We start from the raw sequence: 13,785 nt of genomic DNA, 5'->3' as shown, positions 1-13,785 counted from the left end.
ATAATATTGTATCATTTAACTACATAGGTCAGGATGGGAGGAGATTAAAAAAGCTGTGGGAGGAAAGCAAGTATTATTACTGCTAGAAAGAAAATTTTAAAAATCAGTAAATATAATCCATTTGCCTCTTAATGATAAAACTCCAGATGGAAAATATCAGAAACAAACCAGTAGGCTTTCAGAAGCATTTCTCTATGTCATGCCACATTTTCACATAGCCAATAGAGTAGAAGAATGCTAGCTCTCTATTGCAATGTTTGGGCTTTCTGGAGGTCCTTTGAACAGGCCTTGGTCTCAGCAGGATAGACACCATGAGAATGGTCAGGAATAGAGTCTAGAGTTTATTCTGTTCCAGTCTTGATTTTAGTGCAAGAGGCCCAAGAGCCACCAGGAGGATAGTCAAAAATAGAATGTCCCATTTCCAGTCCTTCTTAGCTCTTGTATACCTTATTGTAATTATGTCATTACAGTATACTGATTGTGTGTGAACTAGAGAACCATTACATCACCATGCTAAGTACTAAATATATGTATATTTGAAAACCATTATTTCATCAATTCCACTAAGTTAAAACCTTGTTGTAAGTAATCTTGTTTCAAGTATGCTTCTCCAGAGTTCCGAACCTCTACACTCTGTGACAAAAGACTTGGGTTGGTAAGGTGAAAGGCAAAAAGTAGTTATTCTCTCACATATTGAGACCATATAGGATTCCTTACCAATCACATAGATAAGTCTTCAGTTATAATCATCATCTCTGCTGATGAACATCAGGTGTGAATGATGAAATAGAAAAAAATCATTTGTTCTTAAGTGTTTCTCTCTATTGAATTTAAATGAAGAAATAATTTCCAAAGTATGGTGCATTACTTTTTTGTATATAGTTTAGCATGATGTTTCTGGCCTCTTTTGGGGAGTTCTGTGTTGACTCAAGAGATTGACCTAATCTACTGAAGAAAAAACCTAAAAATAAGATAAGTTCTGTTGTCCCAATTTAGAGCTGTATGTTTCTTTTGTTGAATTACTGTATCCAATAATACAAATATCTGAAACGGGTATTATTTAATAAAATTTAAATTGGTTCTATGGAGGAAGAAGTAGGCTGCATTATGTTTGGAAAATTGTGGTTGGCTTTTAATGAACCAAACTGCTACCTGTACTCGCAACCCATTTTTAAAAACTTTGTCCTCTTTTGTATTTGTGAGGCTTCTAACTTGAAAAATCCTTAGAGTTGAAATTACTCAAAAGATAATAGGTGAATAATGGGCTTAAATAGACTTTTATTGTACTTCTTTAAATGACCTATGTTTAAGAAGTAGTGGTGTAAGGAAATTTCATCAAGGAATTGCAAGAAGGTGAGCTAGTCATGTTGTGAGAGTGAAAGATAAGAAATATAGATTAAAAAAAGATAAGAAGCATAACTAAAATGCAAATGTATGAAGTCCAGAAGATGACTTTAAGTATATTATATAGATTCTCTATGCTAGATCTGTAGGATAATATGGATTAGAGTGGCACATGATAATATAACATGGTTTTGAGCTATAATTCTCAAAGCCATATAATTTCTTTAGAATTTGTAGTAGGAAATTTTGTCAGCTAGTTCATTTGATCCTCAAGGGAAGGAAAAACTAGCTCTATCAACTCTTTCTGTCCCATTTAGTAATTTTTCATAGGTTTCTGGATTTTTGTAGAAGTTATGTAATCTACATAATGAACTATTAGAAAATAGAAATTTAAGAAATTGTTTTATTAAATTCTTTTTACATTATCAGCATTTCCCTCTGTACCTCTCCCATAGAAAAAATATTTTTAAAAGAAAAATCAGCAAAGTTGATCAAAGAATTAGAAAAATCTGAAGCCACATATAGTAAATGCTGTGCATTTCAAATTCTATCTCTCAGGTAGTTTCTTTAGGCCTTGGCTATGAAAAACTTTTGGGAATGTGTTTAGTGAAACATTAATTTTTATCTAGTAAATATGTGACACAATTACTAGATTTTCCACTCCTTAAATCTTACTTGGGTTTGTTTATTTTTTCCTCTAATTTCTTAGCAAATAATAAAAAAAATTTTCTTGTAATCAAATAACTGACAAGTTCATTCCATTGGCTGCTTTTTTCCCCTCTTTACGCCAGTTTATAAAGGCATTGTCTACAACAGTTCATTAGACATTTGCTCTTAGACATTTCATCTTTTTATACCTTATTGTTATTTAGTAGCGGATTGTGTGGATATATGTGCATTATAATTCTTTTCTCATATTTAGATGAAATCTATAAAATCTTTTATTATTATTATTAGTAGTAGTACTTAACCATTTTGTTGTTGTCTAAGAACGACGAAGGTCTACTCCTGCTCCAAAGGAAGAGGAGAAGGTGAATGAAGAACAGTGGTCTCTTAGGGAGGTGGTGTTCGTAGAAGATGTGAAGAATGTTCCTGTTGGCAAGGTTTGAAGGAAACCTTTGTTCTCTCTTTTTGAGATGTTGGTCTTAATAATTTTAAAGTGTTGTAATAGTATTATTTACCCCATTTTTAAATTTTAAAGAATTTTTGAGTAATTTAAAAACATTAGTTGTACCTTTTTTTGGCATATTTTTACCTTTGTTTTCTGTTATTGGTGTTTTATTTACTGCTTGAATCTTAAGAGTTGAAATGACCCCTTAGAATGCATCTAGCACCAACCAATTTGTGAATCTTGCTGCAAAAGTAGCTTCATAGCCTCTGTGAACTTTCCTGGAAACTTCTGGTCAGAAATGACCTTACTTTTGTTTGACAACTCTATTATGTAATATTGATTTTAGTTAGCTTTATGAGCTCTTTATATCTTTATTGAGTTAATTGGTCTGAAAAAGCTCCATGATGGAAGAAATTTTTTAACATAGACTTTGCATTACCTTCTGAACTCACACAGTATATTGAACACTTTATGAAAATTTGTGCTTCATTTCATTTCATTTGGGAAATGAGTAACTGTAATCTCTCAAGACTTAGTGTCAAAGAGGACATTTTGCCTCCATTTTTGAATTGCTACAAATGTTTTATCTTTGAACCCCAAATATCCTCCTTATACCTCTCACCTGTTACATATTGCTATCCATCACTTATTGTTGGAAGATAGGTATTATACTACTACTTGGTCTTTTCTCTAGATTTTTACATATTCAGTTTTTTAAATTTATTCTTGTATCAATTTCATCTTCCCTATTATTTGACCTTTTCTAGGTGCTACTACTTATGAATACAATTTTTTTTACAAAATACACCAAAATATCAGGGTTTGCTGAGATGGGGGGTGGAAGGGACATTAGGATTGACCCATGAAGACATAATCAAGGCTTAGTATAAAGAAAAATATAAATCATTCTCTCCTGGAATAAGTAATTTATGAAGTGCTTATTTGTGGTAGCACTGCATAGATATATCAAATTAGAAATGTATGCTGTATCATTCAGTCTGCCAGAAGGTGATATTTTAAACATTAGACAAATAATAGCTTCATTTAGATGAGCAAAAGGTCTAGAAAATTATGGGGGGAGGGATAGGATTTGTAAGAATAGTCCAAAGGGAGAGGGCATAGTTATCATGGAATATTATAAAGCAATAATCATGAGAACTATTTGGTACTCAGTGAACAGTAGAAGGGCAGATCATTGGAACAAAATAGATAAGCAAGGCCCAGAGAAAATTAACATAATATTTCAAAATTTAATTAACTCTGAAACACAAAGTATCTTACAGAAAATGTCAGAGAAACTGAAAACAATGAATCAGGAAGTAAATTTAACCATGCAATTTATTTTATGTATCCCATAAGCTCTAAATATATAAAAGGTCCTGATAACAAATAGCACATTTTTAGAATGAAACTGGTACTGTGCTTTGGAATTCTAGTTAGTGAGAGAATTCATAATCAACATTACTTATCTTTTTTTCACTTAATGTAGTTGTCCACATGCTCTTCTAGATGTTTTCCTTACATGGTCTAAATGTTTTCTTTACATGGCAGTCTACTTACTTAATTGGCCTTCTCATCATTCCTAGAATGCTCAGTACTCACCTTCTCTAACTTACTGGCATCTTATAGTTAGCTTAAAAGTATCTTCATGGAGCCTTTTTTAGCCCTTACTTGCCCAACTACTACAATGTATTCTCCCTTAGCATTTATATTTTATTTATTTTGAACATTATATATATATATATATATATATATATATATATATATATGAGAGAGAGAGAAAAACTCTCCCTCCTTTCCTCCCTCCCTCCCCCTGCTTCCTTCTCCTCTTCCCCATAGTATGTAAGGTTCTTGAGAGGACTGTTTTGTTTTTGGTTTTGTACCCTATTCCAGTTTTTGGTACATATAGTAAGCACTTACAAATGTTTGTTAATTCCTTGACTTAAAATTTACAGGAAATTAGAGACAATTTTTATGGTTAAATTTTAAAAAGTTTTTGCAGTGTAACCAGAATAGAAAGCTCAGTTGTTAAAAGTAGAAAATAATATTTGTATCAAATAGAAAATGTTAAGGATTATACCCCAGAAAATAAGTACATATTTTTTAAAGAACTGCAAATTTTCAACTACTATATTTGAAATATGTTTTAAATCATTAACAAGAGAATGATAATTTAAACAACTCTTAGTTTTCACTTCCTACTTTTCAGTGGGCAAAGATGGATGTAATCATTGTTGGAGGGTACTGGAGGCACAGCTATTAATATTAATATTAGGTGTGAAATAATTAATTTTGTAAAATTGAATTTATGTGAACCAATTTTTTGATATCTTCATACACTGTGACATAGCAAACCTTTATCTCTGGGAAATCAGCCAATATAATTAGAGTAACCCAGGGAGGAGCAGTTTGGTAATGGTGTAGAACAAACTATAGGTGAATTTGATAGAATAAATAATGGATTTGAGGTATTCAAAGAAGCTTGGGAAAATTCATAAGGAATGATGAAAAATAAAGGAAGCAAGCCAGAAAAAGCATCTTACGTGCCAAGAACATTAAAAGGAGCAGGTATAATGGTCCCTCTTGTTTTTGGAGAACAGATAATCAACATTTCTGTGTTCAGTTGAGGAGTATCAGAATGATCAACATATCATGTATACTATCAGGATTAGGTGTTTTGTTGGTTTTTACTTTTTGATTAATTGTAGGGGAATTGCTGTATTTGGAAATGATTGATCTAAAAAGGTTTTAGTCAACTTTATAAAATAAATATTGATGGATATTATTCAAAAGTCCAAGCAGAAACTCTTTATTTCCTGTAGTAGAGGGATGAAGACGTATAATTGTAGAATGTTAAAACAGACTACACACACACACACACACATGCGGGCGCCCACACACACCAGTGTGTTTTTATGTAATTATTCTTTGCTACCAGGAAAGACTATATGGGGTAGGGAATGTAGGAGGAAGTGACAAATATAAAATTTTGAAAGGTCTTAATAAATGTAAGAAATCAAACAAAAGTGGTCTGACTACATTGTTATTTTAATTTGTCTGTAAGATAATAGCACCTTTGACTTGTGGTTTTTTGGTTTATTTTGCCCTGGTTGCTGCTAGTCTTACTTTTGAGCTTCCCAAGTGTTAGGATTATTTTATTTTAATTAAGCTATAATAGTCCCTTCTATTGGTTTGGTAGATTTGTGTTTATAGAAAAACCCTTCTCTCCTAGAAGTGCTTGTTTTTCCTCTAAAAACTTAAAGCAGCTGTTTGGGTATAGTTTTGAGATTTGTTCTTTTATATTCAGTCACATTTAGATCGTTCAGTTACTAGCGCTTCCAGCCTGGAGTCAGGAAAAGCTGAGCTCAAAGCCATCCTCCGACCCTTGCTAGATGGACCTGGGCAAGTCACTTATCTTTGTTTGTCTTCATCCAATTGTAGAAAGAAAGGCAAGCTACCCCAGCATCTTTGCCAAGGAAACCCTTTGGATAGTATGGTCCACAGGGTCAGGTGCAACTGAACAACAACAGTGATTTCTCGTTGTGCTTTTGCAGTTGGGTTCAACTCTTATGTATTCTTGGCTAAAATGAGTGTTTGCTAATTTATTCCCTGGGTATTGCTATTCATTCCAAATCTCTGACAAATACCAATAGGGAGCAGACTATTAAAGAAAACTAAGAAAAGGTAGGCAGTTCTTGTTTTCTTACATTTCATTCTTGCTTTTCTTAACTTTGATACCAATCGCTAATGGATGTATCTACATTGAAGTGATGTAATTTTATTTTGTATTTTGAATATTGGGTCACAATTTACAAACAAGGGTCCCTGAAATCTTTTAAGATGCGAAGCTATCTTCTATAATATAAAGGACTCTGGACAATAAAAACCAGATTTGAATCCTGCTTCCAATACTCATAGGCTGTGTGACCATATACAAATTACTTTGCCCTCTCAGTGTTTAATTTATTTATCTTAAAGCAGACAATCCCTATCACCTTACAGGTAATCTTAGGATCGTTTCTGATTACATAGTACAATATATCCTGTGTAAATCTTGTTCATACATACTTGCTTCTTGTCTCATATAAGATTGATTGCTCTTTGAAGGCAAAGCCTTTTAAATTTTTTTGTTTCCCCCACATTTAACATAGTGTCTAGCACATAGTAGGTGCTTACTAAAAGCTTCCTGACTTGACACATTGTTTTGAAGATAAGATTTTGGACATGCAAAAAACTGCGTGTTAACTGTTGATGACTCCATGTGGGATTTTCTCAGCAAAGATACTGAAGAGCTTTGCCTTTTCCTTCTCGTGCTCATTTTACAGATGAGGCAACTCAGGCAAACAGGGTTAAGTGACTTAACCAAGGTCATACAGCTGATTAGTGTCTAAGGGCAGATTTGAACTCAGGAAATTGCATCTTCCTGATTCCAGGTGTAGCATTTTATTTACTGTGCCACCTAGCAACCCCTTGCTGCTATTTCAGCACTGAATAAAATTTTCTGAGAAGTTTTGGTTATAATGGTGTTAGTGATAGTAATGATAATAATGTTTAATAGTAATGACAGCTAACATTTATATAGAGGAGGCACTATGTTAAGTGCTATATAATTGGTGTCTCATTTGATATTCACAGCAATTGTGGGATTTAGGTGCTGTTATTTCCATTTATATCCATTTTACAGTTGAGAAAACAGGGGAAACAGATACTCAGTGACTCCAGACAAATCAATTGAACTTAGGTCTTCCTGTCTCTAGACCTCATGCTATCTAGGTGTCCTTTTAAGAAAGGAAAGGAAATGATTATAAACAGAAAATCTTTTCTTCATATATACATTTAATGATCTCAGCTTTATCTTAAATTCATTTATTTTAATTTTATCTAATTTTATTTATATTTTAGGTTTGCCCTATAATGTGACAGGCTACTGAATACAAAAACATTGCTTTGAAAATAATTTGTTTAGCTCAAAGCTTTTTTAAAATTTTGGTATTTCATCTTAAAAATGTTGAAATTTATCTAAAATACAGTCTCTGTAGTTTAATAATAATAGTTTAATAATCTTCATTGAATTTATTAAAACTCATTTTGGAGGAGGTGGGGAACTATTTTCTCTGCTTATCATTTTTATATGCTGAGTTGTCACATTGTTCTATGTTGTTATTCAACTTGTAAAGGGGATATTATCCTTTCATTTGAGCTTTTAAAAGGATCCATGATTACACAGATGTGACTAAAAAGCAGATTGTTGACCCCTTCCTCCTTTACAATTTTGATAGATGATTTTTGAGCCCTGCTATTGCAAAGCAAACCAAAAATCCTAGCAAACAGCATTTGACCAGACCTGTAATCAAAGCCTTTTATTTACAGTTTGGTAGGACCTAAGACAGTTTTTACTTCTTTGCCATTGATTTTGAAAACTTGGGGCCACTGACATGCCACAATAGGAAATTAAACAAGGCTTTAGTGCAGGTTTGCATGATGGTATGATATATCCCTTAGTTTAAAATAAAGAATGATTATTTTTTTATTGCTTTTTAATGGAGAAAAAAAAGCTGGTTAACTTTGTGGATTTCTTTCTTACAGTTGTTTAGTGATGACTGAATGTCTACAATTAGACATTTAATTTTGTATTTTCATTAAGATTTCCAGAAAATGAAATGTTAACTATCTGCTAGAATAATCTTAGCTTTTCTGTTTAATATGTGTGTGACTAGACAAAACACTTTTCCTCTGTTAGACTTGGTTTGCTAATCAAGATAAAAGGGTTTATAGAGATGACCTCTAATGTTCTTTTTAGTTTGGAATTATAATTTAAGCAATTTTGTAGTCTTTTTTTTTGTTTGTTTGCTTTTATGAAAATGGCAAAGAATCATAACTTTATTAATTTTAAATAGTATTAATGTGTAGCATTTGTATATTGATTTCAATTTAGTGCTTTATTTAACATTTTTAATATATTATACATCTAGGTACTAAAAGTAGATGGTGCCTATGTTGCTGTGAAATTTCCAGGCACTTCCAGTAATACAAATTGTCAGAGCAGCTCTAGTTCAGATCCTGATCCATCTTCTCTTCTTCAAGATTGTAGGCTTCTAAGAATTGATGAATTACAGGTATGTTTGAAGTCACATTGTACTAACTTTAAAAACTATTTTTAGCTGAAGTTTGGGGTTTATCTTGTGATGTATATTGACTCAAACTTAATTTCTTTTTTACCCTGTAGGTGGTCAAAACTGGTGGTACACCCAAGGTTCCCGATTGTTTCCAAAGAACCCCTAAGAAGTTGTGTATTCCTGAAAAGACAGAAATTTTAGCAGTGAATGTAGATTCAAAAGGTAAAGCTTTTTTCACCCATATAACTTTTTTATTTCACTATTTCCACTTGCCTCTTCATTATCTTTTTTCCCCCTGAGGCAATTGGGATTAAGTGACTTGGCCAGAGTCACACAGCTAGGCCATATTAAGTGTCTGAGGCCAGATTTGAACCCAAGTATTCCTGACTACAGGATTGGTGCGCCACCTAATTGACCCCTCTTTTTATCTTCTTAATGCTTTTGAAGCAAGTCATTGGGAATAGTTTTGTAATATGGGGAAATAGTTCAGACTGATTTGAGGCATTCTCTAGCAGTAGAGGAGATAGTGTAATGAAAGGAAAATTGTAGTAGGATTAAAGTCTTGGTTTCAGTTTTGACTATCATTTTTTAATATTGCCTTGAATAAGTTACTGAGTTTCAGTTTCTATCTTTGCAAATTGGAATATTACCCATCTAAAATATTCCAAGTGGTTGTTTTAAAGATCAAGTTAGGCAGTAAAAACGAGATGTTTGAGGTGGTATCAGTGATGGTGGATTAAATTGTTCTAAGCCTACTTGCTTTTGTTTGAATTGCTTTTCATATTGACTAGCTAGAGATTTTTGGATTTCTAATGAAGGTGTTGATGTTAAATAAATCAATGAATGTTTGTATTTAATTTTTCTTCTTCATTTATATGCTACTAAAGGTGTGCACGCTGTTTTAAAGACTGGGAATTGGGTGCGATACTGTATCTTTGACCTCGCTACAGGAAAAGCAGAACAAGAAAACAATTTTCCTACTAGCAGTATTGCCTTCCTGGGTCAGAATGAGAGAAATGTTGCTATTTTCACAGCTGGACAGGTATGAAGATGGTGAAATAGTTTAGTTAAGAGACATGGAATTTGGAGCAACATAGATACTTTATAAAGTTAATGTGGATTCAGGGTGCTTTCTTATAAATTGTAGCAACATTTAAAAAAGCATTCAGCCTATTTTATATGTGCTCTGTGGAATCTTGGGTTTAGTTCTTACCAGTATTGCTTATTCGAAGAAAAAAATTATTGCCAGTCTATTCTCCAGTGACTTCATTCCAACAATTAAATGCACAAATGCCAAAAATTTAAGAGCTCCCTTTCCTGTGTTCACAAATGTCAGTAATATAAGAGACAATGAGGTATACTGCATTTAACGTTGACTTTAATATCAACAAGAATTGGTTTCAAGTCTTGTCTCTGAAGTAGACATTCTTTCTGACCCTGGAAAAGTCTCTTGGTAAATGTTTAAGACTAAAAATTGCAGGGAATGTGCTGACCTCTAATGACAGTAAAAGTGCCTGGCCCAGGACACTTCTGAGACAAGTTAAATTGCTGTTCTTATTCCTTCCTTTCCTTAGCATATTTTAATATCAGAACTCTTACATTCATTTTAACATTCAATTTGAAGTTAAGCCTATTAAAACATAACTTAAGGTTGTTTTTTGTTTGTTTTTGTTTTTGTATTTTTTCTCCCTTTCCTCTCTCCTCAATACAGGAATCACCCATTATTCTTAGAGATGGGAATGGTACGATCTATCCTATGGCAAAAGATTGTATGGGAGGAATAAGGGATCCTGACTGGCTTGATCTTCCACCTATCAGTAGTCTTGGAATGGGGGTGCATTCTTTAACAAATCTTCCTGCTAATTCAACCATCAAAAAGAAAGCTGCTATTATCATCATGGCTGTAGAGGTAATATTTCATATTCTTTTTATGAAATATTTCTTGTAAAGTTTGAAGATATTCCCCTGACCCAGGACATTCTTTATTTTCTTTGGTTTAACATTTTTGCCTTTGTAGCATTTCTTAAAATATAGAATTTAATGAAGTGGTGTGATGTAGTGCTTTGTTGCAGGAAGTTAATTTGTGTGACAGTGACATCCTTTTCTTCAGTTTGAAGTTAATTTAAATCCGGCCAACATTTTGAGAAAGGACTTGATGATCAGAATAAAATCTTAGACGTAATTAAGTTGTGAATAATAGTTGAAATTGAGATATAAATTAGAATTGTTTTGTTGTAGTAAATCCATAGAAATAATTTGACATTTTAGTATGTTGTAACAAGTCTTCATTTATAGAACATAACCTCCCTTCCTCTACAAACTTTGAATAAGTTGAAGTTTAGATGTTTAAATCTGGCAGTACCAAATTCTATGTATTCTTATATTCTAACTATATTAATATCCTTTTAATCTAATATCATAAATGTGCCACTAGACTTTTTATCTATATGAATGTCTCAGATTATTGATGTTTACCCTATTGAGAATCATTTTATGGATAGAAATATTTCTAAGAGCATTATAGAACGACTCTTTCATCAGAACTACATTGCACTATTTATTTAGCCTTTTCTTGGTGACTCATATTCTTTCTTAGGATATCAATTTTTTGCATATGCCCTTAGGGCATCTTACTTCATTGTACAAGCATATCTTTTTCAGGGGCTTTTGAGGTCTTGGGGCTTCTGTATTATGCTCCCTAGATGATCAATTTGTTTATCTGATTTTGATTGCTTTTATTTTCTCATTTTAAATCTTAGCAATTTTTTACATCTTTTTCTTAAATAATTCTTCCCTGATACATGCCCACTTTTAATTTGCTGTGGGTTGAAAAATCCAATTGTCATGTCAGTTAGATTTGCCTAACAAATAGACTTTGAGCAACCATGAATTTGATCATGAATGTAGTCTCTCATAATAATATTCACAAGCTTTTGTAGAGGGGACTTTGAGATCCTTTTTGCCGGTGATGTGTTTTTTTTTTTTTTTTAATATTGTTACCTGGATTTTGACTCTTCATATATTAAGGTTTCTTAGGAACTGTATGTAATGTGTTTTCTCTTTAGTTTAAGTTTTCAAAAAGAAATCTCATGTGTGTGTCATTTGATAAAAATTCATCTGAGGAACATGCCTAACAAATAAAATAATAGTCAACTAGTATTGAGTTATTTTTACTGTATTTAAGCTAGAAGTATACAGAGTCTTCCTTATAGTAGGAGTCTATTAGCAAATCTACCACCTCATTTCCAGGTAGCATATTTTGCCAGAGATGTATTAAATTTGTTTTGGAAAACTTAAGATTGTCTGTTTTGATTTGGTGATAGGTTTTTTTTTGTTTTGTTTGGTTTGGTTTGGTTTGGTTTTTTTGGGGGGGTGGGATTTCACACTTTTTTCTCTGATTCTGTCTTTTTTGTTATAGTAATTTTAATCTTGGGTGTAAAAAATAATAAAAAGAATATTTTTTTAAAAATTTGGTCGATGTTTCCTTTACAAAGAGTCATAACTTAAGTTTCTGCTAAATAATGAAACATTTACAATTATCTTCTTCATTGAGCTTCAAATTGAACACTTTTTTTTACAAAAACAATTCATTTATTCAACTCTCTGTTAAATGCCTATTGAATATCCAACAATGTATGGTTCATTTTAAAAGCAGGAAGTGGTATAGAAGTTTTTCCATTTCAGAATGCCTCAGATTTACTGTATAAATATATTAGCTCTGTGTCAGAGTAGTCTTGAAATATAGTAGGAAAGCTTGTAAGCACTTGTTGGGTTGAATATTTGGGAATCTCCTGACCTTTTGGCCTTATTTTGGATGTGACCAATTATAGCTTGTTTAAAGGTCTTGAATCTTTATTTTAGACCACACTGGGGCCTTTTGCAGTTGAGCAAGTGCTCATTTGACAGTAGTAACTGGTGTATCAAATGACCTGATTATTGTGTTGTGTTATTTGCTGCCACTAAATATGGTAGGGTATTTAAAATATTGGAGAGACATCACAGTGACTTAGATGCTTTTCAGTATTTTTATAATTCCTAGATAATTATTAAGTGGAAAAGAAATTTTAATTAAAAGGAATTTGTAAAAGTTGTGTTAGCTTTTCTATGCCCCATAGAAAGAACTGGACTTTTACCTTCTGAATCTGTTTTCTGCTACTTTTTAGAGCTAGAAGGAATTTCAAAGCCATTTAGATCAAACTCTTTTTTAAGAAGAGAGATCTGAGGCCTAGGAGGTGAAATCACTTGCCAAAGGTCAGATAAAAATAGTGATAGAGCCAGGAGAATCCATATTGTCTAATGCTAAATCCCTTAGGCTTAGGAGAATGTGTTTAGCAAGTAATTACATCAGTATTCTCAGATTCTTTGAACAGTGAAGTGCATTGGTTGTCGCTAATGGATAAGCCTTCTACCTGATTTTTGGCGAGTTGAAATTTATGCCTAGATCACAGGTCATGTGCAGTATATTGTGTTTTGGGTATCGCCCACTGTCTGTCCTGTAGAGACAGCCCTCCAATTTCTCTTGCAGCAGGAAACACATGCTTTTCCTATGGCTCTTCCTGGTCTGGACAAAGAGAATTAAAGAACCAGGTTAGGGATAGAGGGACACTCTCCCATCCTCCCAGCTTCTGTCATCTTCCAGAGGAATCAGGTCTGAAACGTAACTCTGTCTTTTTTGACGGTGCTTACTATTGCCTAGAAGCTACTTATCTCTCCTCTCCACAATCCCCATACCCTCAAATTGCAGATTGTCAATTATTTCCCCAGTTAGGTTATAAATTGCTTGAGGATAGGAATTATACTCTTGTATTTCCCCCATCCCGACACTTAGAACTGTGATTTACCATAATAGACATTCAGTAAACAATGTTTATTTTTAACTAAATAACCATTTCTACAGATACTTTTGATTTATTATAACATTTTTGAGTCATTAATTAGGAATTAGTATTTCTTATTTCTCTACCAATGTTTGAACTTTTTCCATTGTTTTTCACTTGATTGTTCTGATTTGTAGGTAATTGTTGATGAGATCAAATTAAGGATAGATTTTTAGGGAAGGAAATGTTTTAATTTTTGTTTTATCTCCCCCAATGCTTAGCCTAGTGCCCTGGTTTTTTAAACCCCCATAATCCCCCCGCAATTAACCCTTCACTAAGAATTATTTGTTGAATCTTCTCAATCTGGTGTTCATGCTTGCTGACATGCTTTCTACAA

At 32.8% G+C, this 13,785-nt stretch overlaps 1 protein-coding gene across 2 annotated transcripts in view; it reads left to right on the top strand.

Moving 5' to 3' along the window:
* Positions 1–13,785, top strand: part of UBR5 (ubiquitin protein ligase E3 component n-recognin 5) — a 154,205-nt gene that overhangs the window by 88,540 nt on the left and 51,880 nt on the right. For both annotated transcript variants that reach the window (XM_051970953.1, XM_051970952.1), the window contains exons 16-20: positions 2,335–2,447; positions 8,428–8,571; positions 8,682–8,793; positions 9,459–9,613; positions 10,283–10,480. In XM_051970953.1, coding sequence (XP_051826913.1) covers positions 2,335–2,447; positions 8,428–8,571; positions 8,682–8,793; positions 9,459–9,613; positions 10,283–10,480 — 722 coding nt within the window. The remainder of the gene's footprint in view (positions 1–2,334; positions 2,448–8,427; positions 8,572–8,681; positions 8,794–9,458; positions 9,614–10,282; positions 10,481–13,785) is intronic.

The sequence above is a fragment of the Antechinus flavipes genome, chromosome 1, assembly GCF_016432865.1.
Source record: "Antechinus flavipes isolate AdamAnt ecotype Samford, QLD, Australia chromosome 1, AdamAnt_v2, whole genome shotgun sequence".
Taxonomy (NCBI): domain Eukaryota; kingdom Metazoa; phylum Chordata; class Mammalia; order Dasyuromorphia; family Dasyuridae; genus Antechinus; species Antechinus flavipes.
The sequence above is the reverse complement of the archived record's forward strand: the minus strand, read 5'-3'. Positions and strand labels throughout refer to the sequence as shown.